The following is a 26,009-nucleotide window of genomic DNA, read 5'->3' on the forward strand; positions in this document are numbered from 1 at the left end:
AGAGCAGCAAAGGTGAAACGCGTGTCGCAGCACTGCTACTGTTGCTGGCGCTCACTGTGCATGTCCTACCGGCACGAGCACCCACAGCACTGTTGACTGTGCATGTCATCGCCGCGAGCGCATTTGTGCATGTCGTCACAATCGGCAGCGCATTACTCGTGCGACAGCAGCAGCAATCGTGTCTGCAGGGATCGTAGCGAGAGGCACGGCGTGACGAGAGAGAGTCCATCGCATCTCTATACCAGACGGCGGCACTTCACCTACTACACGGCAGCCCTACGGCGGCCGCAACGGAACAGGCTAGATGGACGCGGTAGAGCAGCAGAAAGCCGAACTTGTTCGCGGGCGCAATTTCGCCCAGCCACCACGTTTTTGGCGGCAGAGTGGTGCGCTGTCTGGCTGCTTGGACGCCAAAGGCGCGCCAATTCCCCAGGTCTCGTCCTCCTCCCGCGCGCAGGTTCATCCTTGCTACTTTCTGCTCGCCGCGACCGTCATCGTCGACCGTTTTACTGCTACTCCTTTTTAATCTCACTATTGTACGATACTGAGGACTGATATTCTCTCGGCATCACGCTTAGATCTGGTGTTCGCCGTCGCGCCTGCCACCACCACCACGTGTCCTGACGTGCTCCCACTGCGCGCGAACCCCAATTGCCGGACCGAACACGTCGATCGCACGCAACCATCAATCGCATTGCTACCGTCGCAACGACCGTCGCGTGATCGTAACGATGACACCCTCGAACGAGCGTCAGCATGAGCTGCCCGCGAGGCGCAACACGATGCTCGAGGAGTCGCGCGCTCCATTGCGTACGTCGCATTCCATTGGAATTGCCGGATACAACACGGGCTGACGGGAGTGCACTACAGATGAGAATTTGGTGGAGCGCAGATGCTTGGGACAGACTGAGCTGAAGGTCAAGCCTGGTCAAGTCGGCACGTCGAACGCGACTAAGCTCGAAAACTTGGGCGTACTGGACTACGCGCATTTGCGCGTCCCTCTGCCAAAGGACTTGACCGGCAGTGGCATCTTTTCGCGCGGACCAAACCGAAAGTTCCCAGAAGCATATTTCTTGATGGTACGTGGATGGAATACGATGGCGCGTAGACAAAATGCTGAGTGAAAACTTAGCGACGATCAAGTGACGGCTTCATCAGCGCAACGGGCATGTTCAAGGCTGCATTCCCGTGGGCAGAAGCAGCTGAAGAGGCAGCTGAAAAGGAATACATTAAGCAGCTCGAAGAGGCTTCAAGCGAAGAAGTTGCCGGCAACGTGTGGATTGACCCCAAGAAAGGTGTGTAACCATGACTCTGCCGGTTGCGGGGCACCGCAGCTAATTCACATTCCAACAGCACTCGACCTGTCCGAAGAGTACGGCATCAAACTTTGGATCGCCGCGCTTCTCGATCCCGAGCCGATCACACACGGAACCAGCGACCCCAAGAAGAGCATCAAGTCTCCGCCGCCGTTCCACATGAGCGAGGCATCGAATGGCGTCAGCCGCTCGCCGGCCGAGAAAGCTGGTAAGCGCGGCACCACACGCGGTTCGCGCAGCTTGCGATCAGAATCGCCATCAAAGGCAAAGGCGACGCCGCGAAAGATTGCCACTCCACGAAGGCCGCGACGAACTCGAGGCACCACCGCCGAGCCAGAAGAACCCGCTGCGCCAGTAGAACACGTCAATGGCACAGCGCCAAAGGACACCGTCAGAGTCGAGGTTGAAACCACCACGAGGGAAGGCGCAGAAGGCGAGGTCGAAGATGTGAAGCTGAAGATGGAACTTCCATCAAATCACCCCGATCTGAAGATCCCAGACAACACGGAAGACATGCTCGAGAAAGCCCGACAGATGGTCGCCGAGGCGAGGAAGATCGAAGGCAACTCGACCGTTCGCGAGAAGGCCAAGCGGAAGATCGACGAAGTTGTCGATGAGGATGATGAAGTTGAACTTGAAGCCGCCTCGCGCGCAGCAAGTAAAGCCAAGCCGGTGGAAGTCGAGCTTCGTAAGGAGAAGATTCGACGGAAGGCCCTGACTGGTGTTGCCGTTACTGCGGCAGTTGGGTACGTTTATTCCTTTGCGCCAGTCTCAAGCTTCCCGGAAGACGTTGCTAACATACTCCTCAACAGTTTCCTCATACCGCAATTACCCTCCTTGTTGGCGAACTTCAACTTCTTCTAAGAGTAATGAAGGAGAGAACGGAGAGAGCGAAGAAAACAACAAAGATTTGTGTCCGTCTGTCTGCTTTACAACAATCAAGATACCACTGGGGTTTCGAAAGAGAAACATTGGGAGTTTGAGGCGATGACTGATGCTGGCTGCTATCTATCGTAGTGCATCTGATTTTTCTGCTTTCTGTGTGCTTAGGCGCGCGTGTCGTTGTTAGTATTGTCTCCTTGAGTCTGGAAGCACAGAGCGTGAGGGAAAGAATGGAATTGGAATTGAAGCGAAGGGAAAGCAGCGAACGAGTCATGGGAAAGCCAGACTCATTGGCCGTCAGCAGGAAGCAGAGAGCGTCCAGCCATCGCGGCGCAACAGGCAGAAGAGTGAGTAGATGATATGCCAAATCACCTTTTCACTGCTGCTAGATTGCACGCGAAGAGCAAAGTAGAAGAAGCAAGCAGGATCCCAATATAGCGCTCAACTTGGCTGCTCCCGCAGACAAATTTAACACCACGACCACCCACAGCTCTATCCCCGCCATGAACGTTGTCTCCTATTCCTCAATACCGTCTTGTCAGAAGTGGCGCATTCATTGGACGGAGACCTGTCTTGCAAACCAACCTACGTCAGATAAATTCTGCCGAAAGGCACATTCGCAAGGTCAAATGACATCGAAGTCGGCATTGCCATATCGCCGTTTCATTCTCTCAGACCGCGATGTGGTGAGGACACCTGCGCGATGATCGGCTGAACAGCTCTTCCGTCCCAAGTTTTCATTTGTGCCTGCACAGTGTCACCCTTGGCCACTGCCTCAGGAATAGATTGGGCACGTTGACAATTTCACACATGGAGAAGGACGAAATGGCTCAGCAGAGCACATGTGAAGTTGGCGCTTCGCAGACTTGTCGCCTGATGCTGAGATTTGATGCTTAGTACTATGCTGCGAAGGGTATAGTTTGTTTCTTTGTTGAAATGTTTTTTGTTGGTGAGGCCGTGCCATGCGTGGAATGTAGCACAGAGCCATTGCCTTGGGTCATCTCGGAGTCTCGGGAGTGACGGCAAACCGATGCTGCTTGCAGACACATCGTGCAGAGACGTGTAGCTGCGAGTCTTGAGCATGTCTCAACTGACATATGGGCTCGATTAGGCAGAGAGAAGCCGGAAAGGTCTCCTCTTTGCGGCAATGGCAAGTGATAGTCAGAGGATCACTTTTCTTTCATTTCGTGTCCATCTATACAATGCTGCTTGTCATGCCGTGCTATTCGCATGCGACACTTGCAGTCGCGTCATGCTCTCGATCGCGTTCCACGAGACTCTTATCTCTTCACATTTCTTGTGCGACCGTGTCCCCTCACTTCATACAGTACTCATCATCATGACGTGTGCACCTCTTCCACTGTTCCGCGACTCTAGTAGTGCGCCTTGATGGCAGCCTCGAGAGCATTTGGGTTCGCGCCCACGACTTCCTGGACCTTCTCGCCGTTCTTGAACAGGTAGAAGGTTGGCATGGCGCGGACACCGAGCTCTTGCGCAACATCGGGAAGCTCGTCAACGTCCAACTTGTAGAAGGTCGCGTTGTTGTATTGGTCGGCGAACCTATTGTAGCGCATGTGGTTAGCCATTATTCGAGGAGGCGAAAAAGTATAGTCGGCCGTTGTTACTCACTTGCTAACTTGTGGCGCAATGACCTTGCAAGGACCGCACCATGTTGCGTAGCAGTCAATGACGGACAGCTTGTCCTTGTCAGCCTTGAGGCTGTCGAAGTCGGCCTTGGCCTTGATGTTGTGAACGGCCTCTGCTGGCATGGTGGAGGAGAAGTTGCGGAAGGTTTGTTGGATGGGTTGGTATGTAGTGCGGAAGGCGGTGGTGGTGCTAGTTCTGCTGCTGAGTCGGGTGGTGAGCAGTGTTTGGCGCAACAAAGTTGAAGATGGAGACATGGAACAAAGAGCAACGCAAAAGGTGGGATGCGGGTGGGTGGTGTTTATAGGTAGGGATGATGCGCAGAGTGGTTTCTAAGCGTGCGCGCGGCCGTGGTGTCTGTTTCTCGCGCTGGTGTGCTTGCTAATCGGGACGAGCCAGGCTTGCCCGAGTTGGAGCCGAGCGATGCCGGGTGCTGCTTTTGCTGTGTCGAGGTGGAATGTTCACGTACCTGAGCTGTAATCAATTGGCAGAAGCTGAGATGCGTGTGGTTGGTGCTGGGAAGATCTATGTAGAAGTGCAGAAGGCAGGTGACAAATGCGCGAGGCTATTCTCAGCTCACTGTTTTCCGCCACCTTCAGGCAAAGGAAGGCGATGGCGTAATTTATGCCCCGCGCCGACAGGGGTTGTGAGAAAGGCTGCTTGCAGCCGAACTCGCTTCACTTCACTTCATCCTTCACGTGTTTGGCAGTTGTATGCTGCTTTGATCCAGGCGGCGTACACCATTCTGTATGATTCTCTCGCACGACAGCTTGTCTACGCCTCGTAAGGAGCAGGACTATTGAGAACAGCCGACCTCTGCATTCCCGCCCGTTGCGCTTGAGGAGACGTCTTGGGCTCCGGCAGAACTGTGCTCCAAACACCCACAATCGCAACAAAGCTTTGGTGATTCGGACGAAATTTTCATGAGGAAGTTAACGCTACGAGGAGATACTGTTGTACTACTTTGTCTTAAGGTCGTTGAGAGAGAGATGGACGTTTCATCTGGACTGACGTTGAACGACCGCCTCCCTTGGTCGCGCGACTGATTGATGCTTCACTTCAACTCGTGCAGATTAATTCAGTGACAAAACTGTACAGCAGGAGTTCTGGAGCTTGACGTTGATTTCTTCTCACATCTAGATGCCATAATGTCCGAAGTCAAAAGGTCCTTGGGTGACCGCACCCTTCAAGAGCACTCAAAGGGAGCCACAAAGCGTTGAAACACTTTACTTCGCTGGCAAGCTGCATTGCACTAGCGCTGTGCGCGTGAGTCAGCTCTTTCCCCGACTCAAACCACTTGTTTGCGCTTCTCGCCCTCTGCTTCTTTCTTTTCTCATCCATCCACAGACTGCATCGGCTATTGTGTATAGCTTGCGCCAGTTTGTGAGATCCGTGTTGCTGTGTTTCGCAAAGCATGGCAACACGTGTGCGCAATCAGCACCTCCGGCATCGAGATTCATGCAACTTCTGCTGAGTGACTGCTGGCTGCTGTGCAGTACAGGCGGCGCTTGAGCCTTCAGACTCAGACGCACTTGCCTCTCGGTTACGGGCCCAGTCCTTAGGACCACTTCCACTTCTCTTTTTGACCTTACATCTTGAGCCCAGCTCAGTTGTGTAACGACACAACCTCTCTTAACCTTACGGTGTTGAGTTTTCCACAAGCTCGACCCTCTGTGCCCGGGTATGGGCTAAGCCTTGAGTATTAACTTCTAGCTTTCACAGTGGACGTCGAGAATCATGCATGACTCACGGCGCTCGACTGCTCAGTCCCGCCTGCGAATGTACACCAAGATAACACAAGCTCGACCGTATACGCTGAGAGAAGAATCCGTATAGCCCGGAGAGCCATTCGCATCCGGTCATGTCATCATTCGACTAAAACAGGCCCAGCACGGTCACTTAACTTTGACGAATGGCAACCATCTATGGTTCAGTGATTGCCGTAATTGTGCCCACTCGATCGACTCGGACACCTCTGGCACTGAGCACTTGCTCTGGAAAGCTCGCTATGGCCAGTGACCCTGCCGTAATCACTGGCCGATCCAGAGATGCTCAGCAAATGGGCCCTGTGCAAAGACGAGACCAGCACGAGCCATCAGGCCGTCAGTTATCTCGCTCGACGAGCTTTTGAAGGGACGAGACAGCGATCATTTCCAATAGTAGGAAGTGGCCGAACACTCACAATCAGTTCTGTGATGAACGAGCCCAGCGAGTCACGCCAAGAAATTTACAGTGCGTGATCTGCTCCGGCACTCCGGATTCACTCATTCACTCCATTCGGCGCTACTGCATGATGTGCCGACAGCCTTGCTCCAACTATTAGAGGATCAGAGCTTTCAACCACAACAACTTTACGCACACCAACACCGACAAAACAACATCGGCACAACGACATCATCGCCGAATATCTTCCTCTACGCAAACGGCGTGACCGGCACTTAGCATCTCAGAGATCAAGGACTCGAGTCCGCACGGTTCCTCGCATCCTTCTCCTTCGACCAAGGCACAAGGCCACATTGTTCCACCTGCAAATACACTTGGCAGTTCTGTACCGGACCGACTCAACTCTGAACAGACGTCGCCATGTTTTCATCCGTCGGCCCACGTCTGGCGCAGATTGGCGACAGCCGTCAGCCTCCTTTGCCAACTCCGATAGCCCAAGCTCGCGACTTGCCATCCACCACCATCCACGATCTGCCGATCGAGCTCCTTGTAGAGATTGTCGGCTACACATCCGAGCCGCACGACCGTCACTCTCTATGCCTGGCGAGCAAGCCACTCAACAGTGCGGCCACCGCATGTCTCTACCATTCCATTTCCGTTGGCAGGGATGCTTTCAGATTGCAAAAACTCGTCCGCACGTTGTCTGAGAGCTCTGCACTGGCAATGCACATCAAGAGCGTCCAGCTTCATCTTCCGGACGATGTGCCCGTCGTCACACCTGCTCAATCCGAGCTCAACGGCTTTCTCGAGGCCATCCGCCCTCTTGCACCCCACGATAGCCGGTTCCATCACAAACTGGTCAACGCTCTACGTCACGGCTACTATGACGGCAATGCTATCTTACTGTTGCTTCTCGCAACACAAGTCGATGAATTGCATCTCATACCAGATGGAGGCCACGCCGCATTCCGCCAGTCTCATACCCATCCATGTTCCTCCCAACAGTTTATCGATCTCATCAGAGCCTTACTCGTGTGGGCAGAGACAGCAGGCCCAACTACATCAGTGGTCAGATCAAGCTTGGTCCAGCCAAGAAGTGCGCTGAACAACGTGCGAAAGCTCTGTTTCTATTCAGCTACTTCCCCGGCGTTGAAATCCAGGCCACGCGACTTGCCCGCTGATTGTCTCTCAACAACCTTCCCGTTCCAATACATGTTTCTGCCACGTTTGGAGGATTTGCGAGCGCGCGGTTCGGAATCATGGCAGAGCTTGTCTTCGGGCTATGGACAAGCCAATGCACACATTACTCGCCTCCGTCTTGAGCGGACCAGCATGGACTCGAAGAGCATCGGACTAGTTATTCGGACATGCCACAAGCTAGTCGAGTTGCACATTCATTGGCATGACGACATACTTGATTCTCGCTATTCTGACAAAGTCATCGACCTGGACGAAATTCGCGCCGCTTTGAATGAGCATGCAGCGACTCTCAAGCGATTGCAATTGATCTTCCTGACGCCCGATGTGTCTCTTCAACTCCTCCGTAAGTCTCTCAATCCTCTGCATCTTCTCTACCCTCAGCCCACTTTCTACCTAGCTGGCTAATCGCAGCAAAGATGCGTCTTGTAAAACTGCTTGACACGAGCTAACAACTTCCGTAGGGGGTGATTTAGGCACGCTTTCGCATTGCTCGGCTCTCGAAACCCTGCGCATCGACGAGACGTCTCTGTTCAAATCCGAAGTCACCCGGTACATCGACCATTGGGAACCACTGGATTCATTCCAGCGTGCTTCCGGTTTCCTTCCTCCGAACCTGAAGGAGTTCCGACTCGACTCTCGAAAGCAGCCATTTGCGGAGATAATTCACCGGGTCCTAGCTACTATCGGTCTTATGCTGCCGGCCAATCTGACCCGCCTAAACGTCTCGTTTGAGTTCAATTACTGGAAAGAGTTACACCAGCACATAGAGTGCTGTCAGTGGCTCTCGTTCCATCCTTCGATCGGTGGATCAACGTGCGGTGGAGGTTTCGATGTGCCGTACAGCAGGATGTTGATTGTCACTGTCGAGCACAAAGATGGGGTTCTGGTCGGCCTGCGGGAAGCGCTAGCCACTAACTTGATGAAGGCCATACGAATCGGCTTGGAAGATGAAGAAGTGGATGAGTCTGACGATGATGATAGCGATGAAGAATGAAGATCAGGCCGTAAGGAGGATCGGAAGTACACACAACAGGCATCCCGCGACTCTTTTGAATAAGGAGTTCAAGGTTCGTTGAGAACAGACTACACAGCGAGCGGACGGCGCTGTCTCTTATAAGCAAGCAGAGTCCCTTTCAGTATTGATCGCTATATGAAAGCATGAACGGGCTAAATCAGTTTTATCATATTTTCTGAGTCGTGCAGAATCCTGCTTCCACCTTGGCTGTCAATCGGAAGGCCCCGCGATCAATCCTCTTGTTGCGTGGTAGGCCGCTGTCCAATATTTGATGGTCTTGAGCTACTTGCTGTAGCGTCTCCATCGAGGGCACTGTTGGTCTGTTGTGCGTCTGCTGATGCAAGCGCCGGCCCTGCAGTGGAGGAAGTGCTACCAACAGGTGAAAGGCTGCTCAAGCTCGGCCTCCTCGTGGGCACCAGGGAAGCAACCCGCGAAGTCATCCTTGACGACAGCGCAGACGGAGCACGACTGGCAGCTTCAGCTCGTAACCGCCGCTTACGATCGTGCTTGTCTGCCTCCTGAGCACGACGCATCGCTGCTAAGGATGCATCTCGGTCATCGCGAGCCAGAACAGCTGCTTGCATCTCCAGTGTTTGCTCTACAATGTGTCAGAATACGAGAATATTAAGACTCTTTTCAACTAACCTGTTGTGAGCTTCATCTCGCGGACAGCTAGCACTGGCTCGGCAAAAACGGCGATGCCTTCCTCCTTCAGCAGTTGCCAGCCAATGATCAAGTCAAATGGAGCGTCTTTGGTGGTCACTATGAAAGACGTGTATCGTGATTTTGCAATATCCAGATCATACCATTGGAGTGAAATTACACCAAGAGCTATCATAGGCTCTCCAGTGGCGCTTTGATAGTCCGGGTCCATCGTATGGTGCTATCTCCTCCATCATGTCTAGTCGCTCTATGATCTCAGTATTGATCCAGTTGGGTGTGCTTTGAGTGTCAAATTTGGCCATGGCCACTTCGTGTAGCCGTGAGTGGTCTTTGGGAACAACATGAACAGCTTTTGTGAATGGGTTCGCGGCACTCCGTGCTTGTACCGCATGGAACTCCTGTCGGAATCGATCGATGTCCCGCTTCCGTGATTCAGTCTCCGACGTACTGCATCCTCCCGGTCGTCCTACTCTGATCTTTACACGACCATTGACGGTCTTCTCGCTCATAAACTCTAGCCCCTCATTGATACTCTGCATGATTTTAGCAAGCCTCTCATCGGTCAGCTCACCATCATCAAGCTCGACATCGTATGCAACTTCGCCATTGATGCTTCCCGAAGCCCTTGCCTCCCGTTGTTCACGTAGCAAGGTGTGAGTAATTGAGCTTTTGCAGCTCCGTCAGCATGTCCTGAGAGCAGAGCCATCCACATACTCACTCCATAACAATATCACGCAGGAGCATGATGCAGTTCTTCAACCGGTTCAGCGATGACTCCAAAGCCTCGTGACTCCGCAGAGCTGCTCTCAAAACGCCGTGTTTTTCTCCTAGCAATTGTTTTATAACATGATTGATGCGTTGAATGCATAACTGCATGCACATTTGGGCACTCTTTGGCAGACTGTCGGATTGTAGTGCAAAGTTGCTGATCTCCGAAAGTATTTCTCCGTAGATCTCGAGCTCAAGTGTTGCATCATCCGGGTCCGGCGATGATTTTCGCACTCTGTTCAGCAGTGTTTGGTAAGCCCCAACAATTGTCAAGATACCGCTGACAGCACTGACTGGGTCCATCGTGGTAGACGTGTCGTTGTAAGGAGAATGCTGCAGAAGTCGGTATGACACAAACAGTGGCAAGTCCTGGATATATCTAGCAGACACTTCAGTTGGCTGCAGTGCTAGCAATGGCGCTGGTCCGATTCATGCTGCGAAGCTTCGTCGTCGCAGTGCTGGAGTGGCAAGATGGCGTTGCAAAGAGCAAGGCTGAGATGGTGGGTCGACACAGGCGAGACTCGCTGACCCCTCAGCTGCATGCAGTGCAGAAATGAACAACCAATCAGCACATGAAGAATCCGCCACTGTGCAGAGAACATATCCTCTTGGAATTGTCCAGATGACCTTTGAGATACAATCGGTCGCTCGGAAGTTCAGAAGTGAAAGAGTCAAAAAGGATCTCTACTCGATGCCTGGACAGCAGCAGGAAAACAAGCAGAAACTGGGCCAGTGCAAGAACACCCACATGGATACCAGTTCTAGTCTCTATGGCTACCCCAGACTTGCGAACCTCATGAGTGTTGTATCCGAGACGCGAATCTTTCGCAAATTCAATGAAGTGGCATTGCTTAACATTTTGCGGCTGCAAGCAGAGCTCCAAGACATGGAAGGGGAGCTTGCGAGTATCATTGTAGCGGACCGGACTTCAGGAAATGACGTGCGTCGAGAATGTAGCTTGGAGTTCAAACTGATGCGTGATTTTCTCGAGACCGAAGACGTGGAACAGCAGTCTCTGCAGTATGAGCAGATTGAAGAGATGGGGAGGAAGCTGCACGAGTATAGTAAGTATGTGTGCAAATATTACAGCCTCTACATGCTAAGGATGTTCAGACCAGGCCATTTCGGATTTTCTCCAGCTGCAACATGCGCTGCCGCCGGCCCAGCGTGATTTAGATTTCTTACGAAAGTGGCTGGACAGGCCAGACGGAGGTAACGCATTTCTTCGAGATCGCGAGAAGAAAACGTGGACTCAAGACCATGACGGGGACTTCATGTTGCTGTCATCACGTCAGGTTCAAATTGATCCATTCACATCTCTTCTGAAAGGGATTCTTCTGGATATATACCACCGCGTCTGGGGCCACCGCAAGCACGATCAAACGGATTATCGAGAATATGGCGAGAAAAAGCTGGCCAGAGTGAGCACTGTAATTGTGACAGTCCTGGCCTCGGCACTCCCAGCCATGACAGTTCTCGTACTGTATTTCGTCAAGCGACTTCTTGTGCGAATCGGCTTGATAATCGTTTTCACAAGTCTATTCTCTCTGGCCTTGGCTATCTTCACCACTGCAGACAAGGTCAACATCTTCACTGCTACAGCAACGTAAGATACAATTCCCATTAGTCGTGCTTTTTACTGATTATCTTGCAGTTTCGCAGCTGTGGAGGTAGTCTTTGTGGGAAGTACTGATGCAGGCCTACGCAACAGTACGTGAAGAGAGCTGGCGGCACAGAGTTGACCACGAGATTTATATCAGCAAATGAGCATCTAAGCTGAAATTTTCTTTGCTCTTCTGGCGAGCTCAAGATCCGGCATGATTAGAAATGGCGTAACAATGCGAGTAAACAAAACTGCTTGCGTATAACACCAGCTCTGGATACTGCCCCTTTACTACTAATTCCATATTACAGCATCCCAACTGTCGTCTACCAGGGCTTATCTATGACCTCCCGACTACTCAAATACACTTTCCATGCTTCTTGATATCATGCTGACTACCGTGGCAATGGATCTTATCAGATTCATCCTTGCACCCTCTCAAATAGTTGCCACTGCCATCCAACAAAGACCTGGGATTTCCATCCGAACCACAATCTCCAAACTTGTAGTCCTGACCATCGATGTTGAAGACTTGATTGCAGGCATTACCTTGGAGGGAGCCAAGAATACGGACGGCCGGGCAGGCGGATCTGCCTTCGATCCTGAGAAAGAGGATGAGAGATCAGTGGCAGCAAAGTCGAACGGAAAGTGGCAGTAAAGCATACCAAGCGACCCAGTGGTTCACGCTGTCACTCTGCAGTTCTTCTCCGTAACCGATGCCCACACCGATAGGGGCACGTGGGAGGATATCGGAGGCCTGCGATTGCTCGTCGAATGGATAGGCGTTGATGAGTGTGAGGGTCCCAAGAGCCAGGAGAGAGAGCTGAATTTTCATTTTGCCTTTCTTGAGATGTTTGGGAGGAGTAGACTTGGGGGGCTGTCTTGGATTCTCTGAATCGATCCTGTTGTAGCTTCTGATATTCTTCTCCTTGGTCAGGACTTCAGGACGAGCTATATGCATCGATCTCTCCAATCAGGCGTCCCATCTTCCACACCGGTATTCACACTGCTTCCTCATCGTGAAACAGGCCTTCGTGATCACCGTCTCTTTCAGCCGTTCAGACCAGAGATTCTGTCAGCTGCCACAAAATCGTTGCCACCGTAGACTCAACCCATCAGTCAGCAACTTCTCCTCGTAGCACCAGTGAGACTTCTTCCCCATCATTCAAAAGCAAAGACCTCCTACACAAGTGGCCAGTCCCCAGAACGGTTTGGTCCGCTTGAAGACTCACGTATAAACGTGCCAACAACAGTATCCTGTCGCTCTGCTATATGGCAAGCGTCAATCAACTCCTGAAACTCAGCTGAGAGCCATTACAACGTTCAAGATACGAGAAGTGACATCCCTGTGTAGCAGCATTTGTGCGGCTCGAAAGGTGCCACTCCACTGTGCGACCCATACAGTCGTACAAAATACATCCGGATCCGAGATCTTGCCATCATCTCACCGAAACTGCGATTCCTTTGTTACAGCCGCGGAGTGCCCCGAAAGAGTAGTGAGAAAGGAGACTCTCAAAGCTTGACAGGAACTACGCCAATTGGAAGGGCCTTACAGTAGTCGCAAGACGTGTACGACATGAGAGCAAGGACTGGAAAATTGGCTGGCTAGTACTTTGCATGTGTAAAATCGTGCGAGAAAGTGTGTCTATGTGTGACTTGCTTGGTCATGTCGGCCTTCAAACCTCAAATTCGCTCGCCACTTTCTTCTTGCAACCACCAAAGCAATGATGGAAGAGTGAGATAAAATTCAACCTTCTCAACACACTTCCCATGGTTCTTGATATCATGCTGACTGCCATGGCAATGAATCTAATTCGAGTCACCTCTCCATCCTCTCCACCCTCTCCATAGTTCCCGCTGCCATCCAAGAAGGACCTCGGTAGCCTCCAAATCCGTATACTCAGTGGTGTCCGCAGCAAGCGCAGTCGTTGCATTTGCGGCGCCAGATTCGGGCTCCTAGTCCTCCTTGTCTTTGTGCTCGGCATCTTGCATGTCCGCGCCTCTCGATGCATGAGCAGGAGTGTCCTGTCTCACACTCGTCCTGCCATCATCGACACCATTTCCCCCACTCGCTCCTGCTTGACCTGAAGACTGCACGTCAAAAGGAGTTACCTCCCCGAGCTCCCGGTCGACGTGGAGTATGTACTCAAGCGATGGTGACCGATGATGAGTAGGCGGCACAATTCCCTTTGCGGCCACGACTTTCTTCAGATACTCCAAAGACGCCCAGGCAGCCCTCCCATCGGTGTGATCTTCGAGTCGAATCATGTTGTGGTTAATGCCAGTTGCCATGAACATGGCTCGCCATGCTACATCAGGTAGAATGAAAATATGGTCGGCCATGGGCGGCATGAAAATGACCACCTGCCCGAGGGTTGCATGCCGGTAGCCGCCATAGTGTGTGTAGTTGGCGCGTTGAGAGTAGGCTTCGAGTCCGGCACTTTCGTTGCGCGAAGACATTGTGTGTATGTTGTGACGAGCACAGTGAGTCGGTTGAGTGAGGATACTCTGCAGCCTAGGCAGAAGTGGAGCAGCTGTGATCTTGTCCAGTGGTAGTTGGAGGGCGAGGACTAGACAGGAGTTCCTTCTTTTCTACTAGCGACGCAACCCGCGCGTGAACCAGTGAATAGTTCGTCACAGGCAGCGGTACTCGCATGTGAAGGGACCGAGTGAATAGGCCTGACACACAAACCTTTCCTTCCTTGAACAAAGCAATAATGTTGCTCGGCTAGAAGACGACCTCGAGGCAAGAGAAAAGCTGGTGTTGCTGTCCTTAGCAATATTTCATCCGGCTAAGATTAAATTTGTTCGGTCCTCGTAGAGCTTCCGCAAAACCTAGACTGGGACCAGACAGCGTGAATATGGACTAGACCCAGCAGGTACAACATTCAACATGCAACTGCTTCACCGAACCGTGTCGCAATTACTCCCAAATCCCGTGCAATCAGAAAGAGCGACATGTTGCCATTTCCTCACCACGCCGGCGGCGGTGGAGGTGGTCTCTCATGCGGCCCACCGAAATCACCCCAATAGCCACTTCCCATCTCTTCCGCCTTTGCGATACATCTCGGCTGATCGTGGAAATCTTTCGTGCCACGCGGCCACATCGGCACGAAACAAATCTCGTTAACTGCACAACCGCGACAACGCTTGAATGTACTCCATCCGAGCCAGTCTTGCAGCTCCTGTAGAGCGATCTGCGCATCCTCGAATGGTACATCAAGAGCTTCAAAGAGAGAAGTGCAAAGCCGCGTGGTGACTTGGAAGATGGCCTTCGCAGCGGTGTTGTCAGCAGGGAGTGGCAGGGGGCTGAAAGGCTGTGTCGCGCAACGTTCGATTTCGTCGGAAAGACTCCGTGTTCCATAATCGATGAAAGGTCGCACGGCGTTTTCAAGGTCGCGGAAAAAGAGATTCTCATCAGAATAGTTGCCCTCGGCCAGAGACTGAATGCGATCCGAGTATCGAGAGACGACTAGGTCCGTGACAGCTTGCCAATTGGGTGTATGCGCGGACGTGCTGTGAGGACGTAGAACGATATCCTCAATAGCTTTCAGTACCGGTTCCAGGATGCTTGTGTCGTTGTTGGCACGCGGCAAGTTGTCTTTGTCGAAGTATACGGCATCTTCGAAAGCGTAGAGTGTAATGAAATCATGGTAATCAAGTGCAACACGATCCCCGCCGATGCCGTCGTATCGAGATGCCACTGCTTGTAGGTATGAGAGAGAGTGATCTCCAAGGGCAGGAAAATCCCGAGGCGTTGGTCTTTCCACTTCGCTGATCCGGTCCACGACGAGATTATGTTTAAACGAGCATAAGATGATCTCAAAGCCCTGTTCCATTCTCAAGAAGCCATCAATATTCCCATTCCAAGCATTGTTGGCCATGGCGCACAGACGCTCGGCTCTATAGCCGTCCCCAAAGGGGTTGCCTCCGGGAGTATATTTGGGTCTGATTGACTTCTTCCTGATGTTGGGATCGCTCATATGGTCTGAATTACGGTGCTTAGCCGTATCTTGCGATGCCGAGAACTTGGGGGCTGGTAGCGGACTGTTGTGAAGCAATACCACGTCTTGCAGATCCAAGGTACCCAGAGAAGACTTTGCGGCAGACTGACCGTCAAGATACAATAGTCTCAAGTCATGTTTCGCGCGGTAGGCATGCAGGTACCCGTGTAAATCGTCTTCAGATTTGGGATTCCCGCCATCCATTCTCTCCTGCCCATAATGAACTCTGGCACGCTCCCTCTGTGCCATGGTATGGCTGAGGATCTGATCTGGTAGAGGTTGCTGGACATTACGGGCCTTCAGGTCGTGACGCGGGAGGTCTGAAGGATGTTCCTGTGGTCGCCTTTCGTCGTGCTGCATCGCTCGAGGAACATCTTCATGGCGATGACCACCTTTACCACCAGGAGGAGGCCCACGTCTCCGAGGAGAAGAAAACACCAGAGCGTGTTCGGGCTCAAAAGCGAGCCACTCCGTTCCCTCGACAGGCTTTGGATCCTGTGTGCCATGATAGAACTGCGTTCCCTGCGGAACATTCGCAATGAACGCTGACATGCCGTTGTGATGTAAGGAGGAACCCCATTGTCGCATCGAATCGTGCAAGGCATTGAAAATGTGGTTGGCATTCTGCCTTGCCGGCTCACTTGATTCAGCTGATGATTTGCAGACAGCCAGTCCTAAAGCCAGTAGGATCTTATCCTTATGCATAGTAGCGAGTCCAAAAGTAGCCAAGGAAACTCGGTCGTGGATCGTGTCTATTCGAAATCCAGAAGGACAACATCTTATCAGGTCGTGAGCTGGTATTGATGTATACCTCGATGCCTGAACTACTGCGCGTCGTTCCAAGTGGTGGACCGGGGCCGCGTGTGTATTCCGACCACCTTTTCCGGAACTTTAACAAACCCATGCCTTGAACAGCTGAGAAGCGCTCGGCCGAGATCGGTGACGCGTGAATTTTGATGAAAGTCGTAAGATGGAGATAGTTGCAGCTCTTGAGCATACGTTCGCTGCACTTCCGAAACGGCATCCTCGTTGTGCGTCGTCATTTCTTCCCTGGGTTCTGCTGGAAATTCATGCTGTAACCCCCAGTCTTCTCATCTTTAACAAATTGAAAGTTGTCCGTGCTCATCCCAAACATGCCCAAGACACTGTTTCCCAAGCCTTTCAACTTGTCCACCATCTCGCCCATTTCTTTCTCTTTCGCCTCATTCAACTTCGGTGCAAGCGCCCGCACTGCTTCCTTCACAAAACGTGAGTCCGTGGGCGAAAGGCAGGGTTGCATCGTGGGCGACAACAGAATCCTGTAATCCTCGTCTGCGGCTTGAAGGTTCGCCCACCCTGCCAGTTCTGTTTTCGCCTTTGCGCGTCGAAGTAGGAGTTTGATCTGAAGCTTGCGCACTTCATCGAGCGTTCGACCACTTTTCTGCAGGTTTTCAATCCGCTCTTCGACATCATCGTCAACTTCCTCGATCCCATCGTCTTTGCCCTCATCCCCCTTGCCGTCTTTCCTTGGGTCTTTGGGCTTGGGCAACGGAGGCAGAGGCTCCAGGTTCTCAAGATTATTGACACCCTTGTCTGCACTCTCTACCGCTTCTTTCCAGTTTTCCAATTTTATATGACATGCTGCTATGTTGGAACGTAGTACTGCCAACTCAAAGTCGAGATAGTTCGGACATGAGGCGAGCGCCCGGTCGTACGTCTGGATGGCATTTTCGTAGCTCCCTTTGCCGAAAAGTTGGTTCCCTGAGCCTTTCAGACTGTTCGATTCGGCGAGAAGTGTGGCCTCCTCTTCGGGCGAGAAGCGCTCGACACCGGGTTTGGTGAGCTTCGGTTCGTCTTGCGGTAGGGTGGGCTGTGGTTTCGGGTCCGTTGCTATCGGTTGTTCGGAGTCGTCCTTGAAGCTGTGAAACGAGGCATCTGAGTCCGAATCATCGTCTCCCGGCTGATGAGCGGACAGTCGACTATGTTTGGTCATGATGTTGGTTGTTGCAGGAAGCAGATGTTCAAGTTTCCGCGTGGACGGTGACGACAGGGAAAACAAGCTTCGATGAGCACATGCAAGACATCGGAGACGCTTCCGCACCAATGAAGGGTTGTCGCATTCGATGGAGCTTGAGCAGCTCTTCCATCCAGATTCTGGTCACACCACCAACACCAACACCACGCATCGCCATGGCTGATACGAACGACAATCGATTCGTGGCCAAAGCGGCTGACGTGGAAGATCGCCTCAAGGCTGACACCGTCGGCCTCGTCACACTCGATGACTTTCGCAAACGCCGCGCCGAAGCAGCAGAGGGCGGAAGCGGGGCCACAACACCAGATGGCCGGTAAGAACAACAAGACATCCCGTCTGCCTTCACAGACACTGACAGCCCAAGCACAGTGAAGGAACGCCAAAATCTACATCATCTAGCATAGCCGCCGGCGGCCCCTTCAAGAAGCGCAAAAAGTCTGCCCCAAAGAAAGGCGGTCTATCCTTCGCCAACGACGACGACGATGAGGACTCCAGCACCGAGAAACCCCGACTCGACGAGGACGACTGGGCCAGTGTAGGCGCTACACCACTCGCAGGAACCCGCGCAACAACGCCAGCTGGCAACCCACCCTCCGATGCCGAATCCACATCATTCAAAAAGAAACCCCTGCGGCCCAATGCTTCTGTCTCGCTCGCGCCCAAAGCACTCACGAAATCGGCTTTGCTCAAAGAAGCTGCGCTCAAAGAGTCGTTGCGGAAGGAATACCATCAGATCCAAGAGGCCGTGAAAGCGACAGAATTTATACTACCATTTGTGTTCTATAATGGCAAGAATGCAGCAGGAGGCAAAGTGCGTCTGAAAAAGGGAGAGCAAATTTGGAAATTCTTGGAACGAGCGAGGAAAGTAGGTGCGGAGAGTGGGGAGACGGGGCGAAAAGATTGGGCGAGGATTTCAGTGGACGATTTGATCATCGTGAAGGGAGATTTGATCTTGGGCCATGTGAGTTTGCACTTCTTCAACTGGAGTCCATGTGGAAAGTGGCTGACTCGCTGATTATCTAGCACTATGACGTCCACTACTTCTTGTTGAATAAGACCGTGGGCTACCACGGGCGACTCTTCAGCGATGCATTTTCTGCCGAGCCGACGGCAGCGACACCGAAACATCTCCTCCCCTCGAAAGGCGCGACCGATATCGAACAGAATGACCCCTCGACTCCACCCGCTACCTCATCCGACGCCACAACCGAAATCTCAGGCGTACAGACCGCCGCCCAACTCCGCCAGCAGAAAGCTCGAGAACTAGCTTCTGCCCTGCCTGACTCTGAACTCGAGGGGTTCGACGAGGATCCCACCTTGACGAAAGTCGTGGATCGGCGGTGGTACGAGAAAAATAAACATATTTATCCTGCGAGTAGTTGGGAGGAGTTCGATCCAGAGAGGGAAGAGGAGTACAAGAAGGGCGTCAGGAAGGACCGAAATGGAAATGCCATGTTCTTTTCCAGATAGTGGTCATGGCGGTGCAGTGTTGGTCGTTCGAGCTTAGAGGGGCTAATGGCGTAGCACTTGGCCATGCCGTGCTGTGGGTTGGTATGGTGTCTCTTCCCCATGAGATCCTGCTTTGGACACGAAAGAGTCGTCGAAGACCCCCTGGATGTCGTCATGTCGAATATTCGCAATACTGGAAAATTGTCTCCTTCCCGGAGCAAAAGGCCCTCCTCCCAACTTCAACCACTCCCGAAGAACCACCAGATTCCCAGAATCGTCCACAAAATCAAACTGATCGGATTGAGCAAGAACAAAACGACCAGAGGCGTCGGCGCGAACAACGCCATCACCACATTCTGGGCACATTTGCCCATATAAACTTCGAACTTCTTGCTCCGTGTCTGCAACTTCTTCGCGAAATCCTCGAGCGTGAGTTCTCCTTCTTTGCTATACCAGCCTGGACTTCCTCTGCTCGAAGATCGTCGGGAGCCAGGCCGAGAAGATGTCGGCGAAGAAGGAGCCGAGGAGACGATAGTAGATGTGAGAGAAGGCATGGTCTCGGAGAAAGAGAACGATCTCGAGAATGAAAATCGCTGTGATCGAACCTCGGCGGGGTATTCTGTGTACGCGGAGCGTGCAAGGGATGGTCTTTGTGCCTTTGTCGATTTCGCGGCAGGTAAGTGAACTATGCTGATGAGATCTCTTGAATCTGTAGGTAAAGACCGTATGTACGCATCCGTTTTGCCGTTCAAGACGAGGGAGAGTGTGTTCATCTTGGAAGTTGCGAGAGGGTCGGTGCGGTTATATCGCTTCTTCCTCGTATCGCGTGCGGTTTGGTATAGAGTAGCTCGATTAAGCCCAAGTGTGGGTCACCCCGGTTCGACTGGTGTCACGCTTTCGCTGGCAGTGGGAATTTTTCGCTGTTATGCTTCTGCAAGCTTCTATGGGAATTCGTGATTATCTGCAGATTGTTGCATCGGCGTCTGACCTGGTTCCGACTCGGTTTGGGCCTTTCGTAGCGACGGACTTTCGATAGTCTGGGCTTGCGAGTGGGTCGTTTTGCAAGGTGGGAGGGGAGCTGGAGATCGATCGGAGGTCGCTAGGAGTGGAATGTCGAGAGCGGTACGTGCTATGGATTGCAAAGGGGAACAATCAACCTGACATATATCCAGCGTAGTGCAGAACACCGCAGTAGACGCTCTCAGCGCCGTGTATTACTATCGCCGTAACATCGTCGGCAGTAAGTTCGAGGCATGGTCGTTCTGGGAGATGGCACGCCCATGCTTGTGGCGTGTGCGCAATCATCGGAATGTGATTGGCCAACACTTGCGTCTTTGTCGCCGTTTGCAGTAAGCCGGGTGAGGAGACTTGAGCGAATGGCTGTCCGATCTGCGACCACAGGTACGGCGGACAGGTTCTCAGCGTTATCGCAATGCTGTTGTATGCAGGTCTTTTGTTGTCATCTGGTCTGCGTCTGATTCGTGGGCAGATTGCTCTTGTGCTTCTCAATCCTGTTAGTGAGGGGACTCTCAGCATGGGTTGTCTTTGCCGACTTGTGCCGATGACCTGGCCGGGAGTTACGAGTGGCAAGATATCGCTGCACTTCACCTTTCCACTGCCATGTTTTATACAACATCCAAATCTCCTCAAGCGGACTTCAAGTATGCATTGATGTTGGAGGTCTGGCTGCGACTTCGTCAAATATGCCACCGCAAGTGCATCTGCGGTCATCGTCTCTCGACGAGGGCAGAGCATCGAATTGATGCTACGTCGAGGTAGGAGATCATGTTGATGAACACAACTCTGGAAATAGCTTTCTGGAGAAAAGTACTCTGGCGTTAGAGTTGTCTGGTAACTTGGCATTTACCGTAGATGGTTAATAATTCGACCACGGTTCACAGCTGGTGGTTGCTTACCTTTACCACACGGCTCCGGCGCACCAGAAATAAAAAGTCCAGTATTTTCAAGATTCTCTTCCACTAACGCACTCACCATCGCAGACTTCGATCTAATGGCAACCATGCAGCGGCTCAGAGAAGAAGAAGACACAGCGCTCCGTGGATCCGAAGATGAAGCACGCGCACTCGAGGAAGGAATAGGCGCAGGAGAAGTCGAAGACTCAGAAGAAGCACCTCTGCGCCAACGTATCATCCTTCTCCCCCAAGAGTTGATAGATATGATCCTCGAAAAGGTCTTCGATGATGATCCGCACGCTCGACCCAGGATTCGAATCGATTCCAACTTCAAAACCCCCCTCGCCCTCCGCCTCTGTCACTGGACCCGCGAGAAATACGTTGCGAAATACTACACCCGGACAACCTTCATCCTCTCCGCTCACAAATTCATCCACTCTAGCTTCTTCGACTACTCTCACGAATTTCCTTACGAGGGGGGATGGTGCCATATCTACGAATGGCGCGAAGATGAAGACGGCTGTAAAGTTTGCATATTTCGCGAACAGCGGCCGCATCCTCGGGCTCGGCGACTCCTATGCAAGTGGTTTCGAAGAGAGTCGAACGGCTTCTTCCAAGAGGGTGAAGAGTGGATCGCAAAGTTGCGAAATGCGAGGAAATTCTATCGCCGACGTGTCGAAGATTACGAAGTGGAGAGACGGGCTTTAGAGCCCACGAATCTTGGGATGCAATCTGTGACTTCCACAGTGTGCTTGATCCTTCTATGCCTTGCTGTTCTGATTCTGATGATACGAGAAAGCTGGAGGGCGCTCTCCGTTCTCGAATCCACAGCGGGATTGAGCGTCCGAATGCAGGGGAAATTGACAAAGCTTTGAGCATCGAAGCAGTGGCAAGATCTCGAACAGACTTTGCCTGAGCATTAATACAGGTCGCTTCTGCGCATGATAAAGATACCACATGTAGCGAAACAACAATTTCGCGCGATCCCATCTGAACCAGCTTGGATTAACACTGTCGCAGCTGTACAGTTGCAAAAATGCACCGGGCATCAAAAATCTCATGGCCTCGCTCCTCTAGCACATCTCTGAGTCGTCATAACCCAAGGCCTCTCTGCGAGAGATGAGCTGTGACGTGCGCGGCGTGGACGGATTTGGCGTTGCAGACTGCTGGGTAGTAGCATCCTTCTGAGTCACGCCGAACATCTCGATGAAGTTGATGGGATCCGAGGATCGCCCTGCTGAGCTTTCCGTTACGGCCATAGCATCTTCAAATTCGGTTGCGACAGGAGTGTGCATTTCGTAAGGATCTTCGTTCTCCTCATCGTATTCGACTTCATCGTCTTGAAGCTCGTCTTGGTGGAGCTCATCGCGTTGAAGCTCATCGCGTTGAAGCTCGTCGTCTTGGTGTTCATCGTGTGAAAGCTCATTGTGACGCGATTCATCGTGTCGGAACTCCTCGCTAGCATGCTTGCCGCTGCTCGCACTGCTGGCCCGGTCGAGTGGGATCGGTGGTTTTGGCAATGTCTCGCGCTGTGAAGGCATGCGATCGAGCGGCAAGTCCAGGTTTGGCCTCTCGACGGTCGGCTGCAGCTCCAAGCCAGTCAGCTCGAAATCGACCTCAATTTGGCCCTCCGCCCCAATGTGCTCTTCATCGCCTGTGCTCCCGGTTGTGTCCTGTGGCGAAGGCGATCTTGAGGGCTCCTCACGAGCCTCCGGCGCACGGTTGACGGGATGTTCTAGATATGGCTTTTGAACAACCGATGCTGCGTCAGTTGCAGAACGTGGCTGCTCGAAAAGCGTTCGAACCACAGCTGCGAATGTTATTGAAGACTGTGAGCCTACCTTCAGCCTCATTTGATCCTCGACGTATGTCGGCAGAGGAAATGGGACCGTATCTAGACCAGGAGTGGCATGGAACGTTGTTGCAGGAGTAGGGACCTCGTGAGCCAGAGTGGCGCTCGTGTCAACAGTAAGAAGCGAGGAGTCGCGTGAGTCTGCAGGTTCATCATGCGCCGCCATGCCGGATTCGTCCGTATCGGGCAAGTTGCTCACTTGCGTGCACGCAGTCAACAACTTGTCGGGCATGTTCGCAGTATCGCGGCTGTCTTCGCGCGACAGCATGCCCGGCAGGTTCGGCATGAGATCGTCGTAGTCGTCGGCTGCCGACGCAGGCGTCCTCTCGCCGTCACTGTCGTCGTTGCTGCTGATGGTGACTGGTTCGTTCTTCTGTGTTGCTGCGATTGCCTGAAGGTAATTAGTGGCAGCCATGGGTGTGATTTTGAGGTCGTACCATGTTCACAAGATCATCGATTTCTTCTGCTTCCTTCGCACGGAATGCCGCCTTGTTGGCTGGTTTGGCTTTGGTCTTGATCTTGGTCGGGGCCCGCTGACCACCTCGCTTCTTCTTCGTTCGTGAAGGTGGTTCGTCCCCAAGTGACTTCAACTTCTTCCTCGGCTTGCCTTTCGTGACTTCTGCCTGCTCGTTCCCGGGCTCTTCGATTGCGTCCCCTTCATTGGCGATTGAGGCAGAACGCTTCTTCAGATTCGTTGAAGCAACCGAATCTGTCTGGTCGGCTTGGGTGAGGAATGGTCGATGTCGATATCCGGGTATCCCGTGGTCCTGCGGATGGTACTTTTTGGAGTAATTGACAGCTTTCTTCGCTGCCTCTCGGACTGAGTGGCGTGATGCCTTCGGATCTGGTAGGCGTGGTTCAACTACAAGGGGCTGGGGTGTGCTGCGTGGTTTCACCTCATCCTGCGAGTTCTCGGACGGCTCGTCATGGGATGTTTCCTCGCTGAGATCCTCGTCGCTGTCGATGGTCGCAGAATCATCCTCATCCTCGGCCTCGGAAATGGCAAGCGAAGCTGACTTTGACTGTCTCCGGGTTGCAGCACTGTTGGGGCGCGTCACTCTATCCATTGGATGGTACTTCATATCCTGCATTACTGTTAGAATGATAGGCCCGAGAACCTACGGGATGACACTTGCGTATGAGACATCTTTTCCGAGACCTCGCGACGCGCGAGTAGTGTGCTTCGTTGACGGCGGACTCTTGGTGTCATTGTCTTCGTCGTCTGCAGACTCCACTGTGTGCTTGACGCTGTTGTCAATGATGTACTTGTCTGGATTCAGACCTCTGAGCGCGCCCGGCAATTTAGGTGATGGTGGATCTGGCGAGACTTCTATTCGTTCTTGCGTCGGCCTCACTCGTTGCTTGCCAGTTGATTTCTTGCCAGCCATGGCGGGTTCTGTAGGGACGTGTATTGGTCTGGTGTCGCGATCGTGCTTTGCAAAAGATTGTACATGATTGAGGAGGTCAGCTTTCTAGGCGACAGACACGCTCTTGCCATGGACGCGTCCGAGGAAAGAGTGACTTGGGAAGCTACGCGACCCCTTCACTCTTCGTGACGCATCGTCACTACGCTAATGTCTTCGCGACCCTTTCTTCCCGCTCATGTCGGGCAACATCACTTAAATCTACGTTGGCGGTTGTGCTGCGTCCTGCGGCGGTGCTGCCTTTTGTCGTCGAGATTAACAAATTTCGCTTGGTCCTGGCGTCTCGGAAGCCTGACTACGCCAGCTATGAGCGCTCAAGCATGATAGGTTGCCAGCTCACTAATTCCGTGGGAGCGATTGCTGTAGACTCGTATCGATAGCGGATCTCCTGTCCATCTCTCATTCGAGCGAGGCCCAAAGCTCCCACGGCGATACAAACTGTATCATCGAGCATCTCGCTACATTCGAGCAACACAAGTTCGTGCTTACCGGATGCAACCACCTGGAAGGCTTTCCGGCTCAGCGTTGCCTGCTGCAGCTCGGCGGGCGATCCAGCATGGCATTGCATGCCATCTTGGCAGGATGGGAGGATTCAGTCTCGATACCATCTTGCGTACATGCAGTGTCGATGGAAGGATGACCAGAGGCTATAGTCGTGGAGCAAGCGTGAGCTTCCTTGCCTACCTCCTGCTCAGCCCCAATGCCCGTGCTCTCTATAAGAAAATGGTTCGGCTTGAGATTGACTTTCCACCTTCGTATTGCGGCAACTTTCGTATCGCGGCAACCTTCTTCTCACCTCACTTCATGACCGCCCAGCAGTTGCTGTAGTCTGTGGTAGAGAGAAGCTCGTAGAACTAGTTCGTTCCTGCAGGTGGGTGGAAAGCTTGTCTGTTTGTTGCATTGCATCATCCGTTGCTGCCTCAAAGCTCATCCAAGACCATAAACTCCACACTTTCACAAGACTCTCACAACTCAGCGCAATACAATACATACCAAGCAGTACAGTCCTCAATCATGGCCGTCGAACCAGGCAAGCGCAACAAGCGCTTCGTTCCACTCGGTAAGACATCTCCTCTCGATCTGCCGGCCAGCAACTCACACAGGGACCTCCAGAAAACAACCCCGAAGTAATGACCTCTCTCCTCCACAACCTCGGCCTCTCCCAATCCCTCTCCTTCCACGACGTCTTCTCAATCGACGACCCAGACCTCCTCGCCTTCGTCCCACGCCCTGCCCACGCCCTGCTCCTCGTCTTCCCCGTGTCCCAAACCTACGAGAAATTCCGGCACGAAGAAGACAGCTCCAAATCCGAGTACACCGGCAGCGGCTCTTCCGAACCTGTGATCTGGTACAAGCAAACAATTGGAAATGCCTGCGGTCTGATCGGCCTCCTACACGGCGTCAGCAACGGACAAGCGAGATCTTACATTCAACCCGGCACGGCATTGGAGGATCTCGTGAAGAAGGCGGAGCCGTTAGATCCGGTGAAGAGAGCTGAGTTGTTGGAGGAGACGGAGGCGTTGGAGACGGCGCATCAGGCTGCGGCTGCGACGGGCGATACGCAAGCGCCGAGTGCAGAGGACAGCATAGATCTGCATTATGTCTGTTTTGTGAAGGGAAAGAATGGGAATCTGTGGGAATTGGACGGGAGGAGGAAGGGACCGCTTGATCGAGGGAGTATTGGGGAGGATGAGGATGTGCTGAGTCCTGCGGCGTTGGAGAAGGGTGTGAGAGCTTTTTTGAAGAGAGAGGAAGAGGCTGGAGGTGGAGAGTTAAGGTTCAGTCTGATCGTACTGGCGGAAGCGCTGGATTGAGAGGGCATCCGAGTGCTGTATGAAAGCAAGAGAAATGATAATGACAGCACGATATCACGAGAAGTAAGCGAGAAACGTCTTTGATCGAAGCGATGTGGGCCGGCACAGCGTTCTAGAGCCATTCGCAATTCTACCTCGCACCAAGAAGCTTGAGACAAAGACGACGAGAATAACTTAGACATGCGGGTATCCTATCACGCCAATGAAGGCAGCCGTCAAGCTCTACACTACACACTTCTACGCCATACACATGCGCTCTGTTTGCCATACATGCCCGGTCCGCTA

General features: G+C 52.6%; 14 protein-coding genes across 15 annotated transcripts; 7 read left to right on the forward strand and 7 right to left on the reverse strand.

Moving 5' to 3' along the window:
- Positions 1-731: 731 nt before the first annotated feature.
- CKM354_000462800 (uncharacterized protein) lies at positions 732-2,180 on the forward strand (the record flags this gene model as incomplete). The annotated part of the gene is made up of 5 exons (XM_044799873.1): positions 732-810; positions 871-1,079; positions 1,133-1,295; positions 1,354-2,062; positions 2,129-2,180. The coding sequence occupies 5 exons, from the start codon at positions 732-734 to the stop codon at positions 2,178-2,180; spliced, it is 1,212 nt and encodes a 403-aa protein (XP_044655808.1).
- Positions 2,181-3,571: 1,391 nt separating this feature from the next.
- Positions 3,572-3,967, reverse strand: CKM354_000462900 (uncharacterized protein; the record flags this gene model as incomplete). The annotated part of the gene is made up of 2 exons (XM_044799874.1): positions 3,572-3,758; positions 3,828-3,967. The coding sequence occupies 2 exons, from the start codon at positions 3,965-3,967 to the stop codon at positions 3,572-3,574; spliced, it is 327 nt and encodes a 108-aa protein (XP_044655809.1).
- A 2,458-nt stretch (positions 3,968-6,425) lies between these two features.
- Positions 6,426-8,199, forward strand: CKM354_000463000 (uncharacterized protein; the record flags this gene model as incomplete). Its single annotated transcript, XM_044799875.1, has 2 exons — positions 6,426-7,548; positions 7,667-8,199. 2 exons carry the CDS (start codon positions 6,426-6,428, stop codon positions 8,197-8,199), a joined length of 1,656 nt encoding a protein of 551 aa, XP_044655810.1.
- A 661-nt stretch (positions 8,200-8,860) lies between these two features.
- CKM354_000463100 (uncharacterized protein) lies at positions 8,861-9,954 on the reverse strand (the record flags this gene model as incomplete). The annotated part of the gene is made up of 3 exons (XM_044799876.1): positions 8,861-8,982; positions 9,044-9,549; positions 9,602-9,954. 3 exons carry the CDS (start codon positions 9,952-9,954, stop codon positions 8,861-8,863), a joined length of 981 nt encoding a protein of 326 aa, XP_044655811.1.
- Positions 9,955-10,399: 445 nt separating this feature from the next.
- Positions 10,400-11,369, forward strand: CKM354_000463200 (uncharacterized protein; the record flags this gene model as incomplete). Its single annotated transcript, XM_044799877.1, has 3 exons — positions 10,400-10,715; positions 10,765-11,257; positions 11,306-11,369. The coding sequence occupies 3 exons, from the start codon at positions 10,400-10,402 to the stop codon at positions 11,367-11,369; spliced, it is 873 nt and encodes a 290-aa protein (XP_044655812.1).
- A 291-nt stretch (positions 11,370-11,660) lies between these two features.
- CKM354_000463300 (uncharacterized protein) lies at positions 11,661-11,912 on the forward strand (the record flags this gene model as incomplete). Its single annotated transcript, XM_044799878.1, has 1 exon — positions 11,661-11,912. One exon carries the CDS (start codon positions 11,661-11,663, stop codon positions 11,910-11,912), a length of 252 nt encoding a protein of 83 aa, XP_044655813.1.
- Positions 11,913-13,210: 1,298 nt separating this feature from the next.
- CKM354_000463400 (uncharacterized protein) lies at positions 13,211-13,714 on the reverse strand (the record flags this gene model as incomplete). The annotated part of the gene is made up of 1 exon (XM_044799879.1): positions 13,211-13,714. One exon carries the CDS (start codon positions 13,712-13,714, stop codon positions 13,211-13,213), a length of 504 nt encoding a protein of 167 aa, XP_044655814.1.
- Positions 13,715-14,226: 512 nt separating this feature from the next.
- On the reverse strand, positions 14,227-15,963 carry CKM354_000463500 (uncharacterized protein; the record flags this gene model as incomplete). Its single annotated transcript, XM_044799880.1, has 1 exon — positions 14,227-15,963. The coding sequence occupies one exon, from the start codon at positions 15,961-15,963 to the stop codon at positions 14,227-14,229; it is 1,737 nt and encodes a 578-aa protein (XP_044655815.1).
- A 334-nt stretch (positions 15,964-16,297) lies between these two features.
- Positions 16,298-17,230, reverse strand: CKM354_000463600 (uncharacterized protein; the record flags this gene model as incomplete). Its single annotated transcript, XM_044799881.1, has 1 exon — positions 16,298-17,230. The coding sequence occupies one exon, from the start codon at positions 17,228-17,230 to the stop codon at positions 16,298-16,300; it is 933 nt and encodes a 310-aa protein (XP_044655816.1).
- A 197-nt stretch (positions 17,231-17,427) lies between these two features.
- CKM354_000463700 (uncharacterized protein) lies at positions 17,428-18,742 on the forward strand (the record flags this gene model as incomplete). The annotated part of the gene is made up of 3 exons (XM_044799882.1): positions 17,428-17,585; positions 17,642-18,233; positions 18,296-18,742. 3 exons carry the CDS (start codon positions 17,428-17,430, stop codon positions 18,740-18,742), a joined length of 1,197 nt encoding a protein of 398 aa, XP_044655817.1.
- A 218-nt stretch (positions 18,743-18,960) lies between these two features.
- Positions 18,961-19,494, reverse strand: CKM354_000463800 (uncharacterized protein; the record flags this gene model as incomplete). Its single annotated transcript, XM_044799883.1, has 1 exon — positions 18,961-19,494. One exon carries the CDS (start codon positions 19,492-19,494, stop codon positions 18,961-18,963), a length of 534 nt encoding a protein of 177 aa, XP_044655818.1.
- A 1,238-nt stretch (positions 19,495-20,732) lies between these two features.
- Positions 20,733-21,509, forward strand: CKM354_000463900 (uncharacterized protein; the record flags this gene model as incomplete). Its single annotated transcript, XM_044799884.1, has 1 exon — positions 20,733-21,509. The coding sequence occupies one exon, from the start codon at positions 20,733-20,735 to the stop codon at positions 21,507-21,509; it is 777 nt and encodes a 258-aa protein (XP_044655819.1).
- Positions 21,510-21,707: 198 nt separating this feature from the next.
- CKM354_000464000 (uncharacterized protein) lies at positions 21,708-23,874 on the reverse strand (the record flags this gene model as incomplete). 2 transcript variants are annotated; one of them, XM_044799886.1, is made up of 3 exons in its annotated part: positions 21,708-22,877; positions 22,924-23,571; positions 23,623-23,874. In XM_044799886.1, the coding sequence occupies 3 exons, from the start codon at positions 23,872-23,874 to the stop codon at positions 21,708-21,710; spliced, it is 2,070 nt and encodes a 689-aa protein (XP_044655821.1). The 2 variants fall into 2 exon arrangements, with proteins under 2 accessions (XP_044655821.1, XP_044655820.1); XM_044799885.1 differs by having other exon boundaries at positions 22,924-23,545; positions 23,609-23,874.
- Positions 23,875-24,924: 1,050 nt separating this feature from the next.
- Positions 24,925-25,724, forward strand: CKM354_000464100 (uncharacterized protein; the record flags this gene model as incomplete). The annotated part of the gene is made up of 2 exons (XM_044799887.1): positions 24,925-24,970; positions 25,024-25,724. The coding sequence occupies 2 exons, from the start codon at positions 24,925-24,927 to the stop codon at positions 25,722-25,724; spliced, it is 747 nt and encodes a 248-aa protein (XP_044655822.1).
- Positions 25,725-26,009: the final 285 nt, after the last annotated feature.

The sequence above is a fragment of the Cercospora kikuchii genome (genome assembly GCF_019650295.1).
Source record: "Cercospora kikuchii DNA, contig_00003, whole genome shotgun sequence".
NCBI lineage: Eukaryota > Fungi > Ascomycota > Dothideomycetes > Mycosphaerellales > Mycosphaerellaceae > Cercospora > Cercospora kikuchii.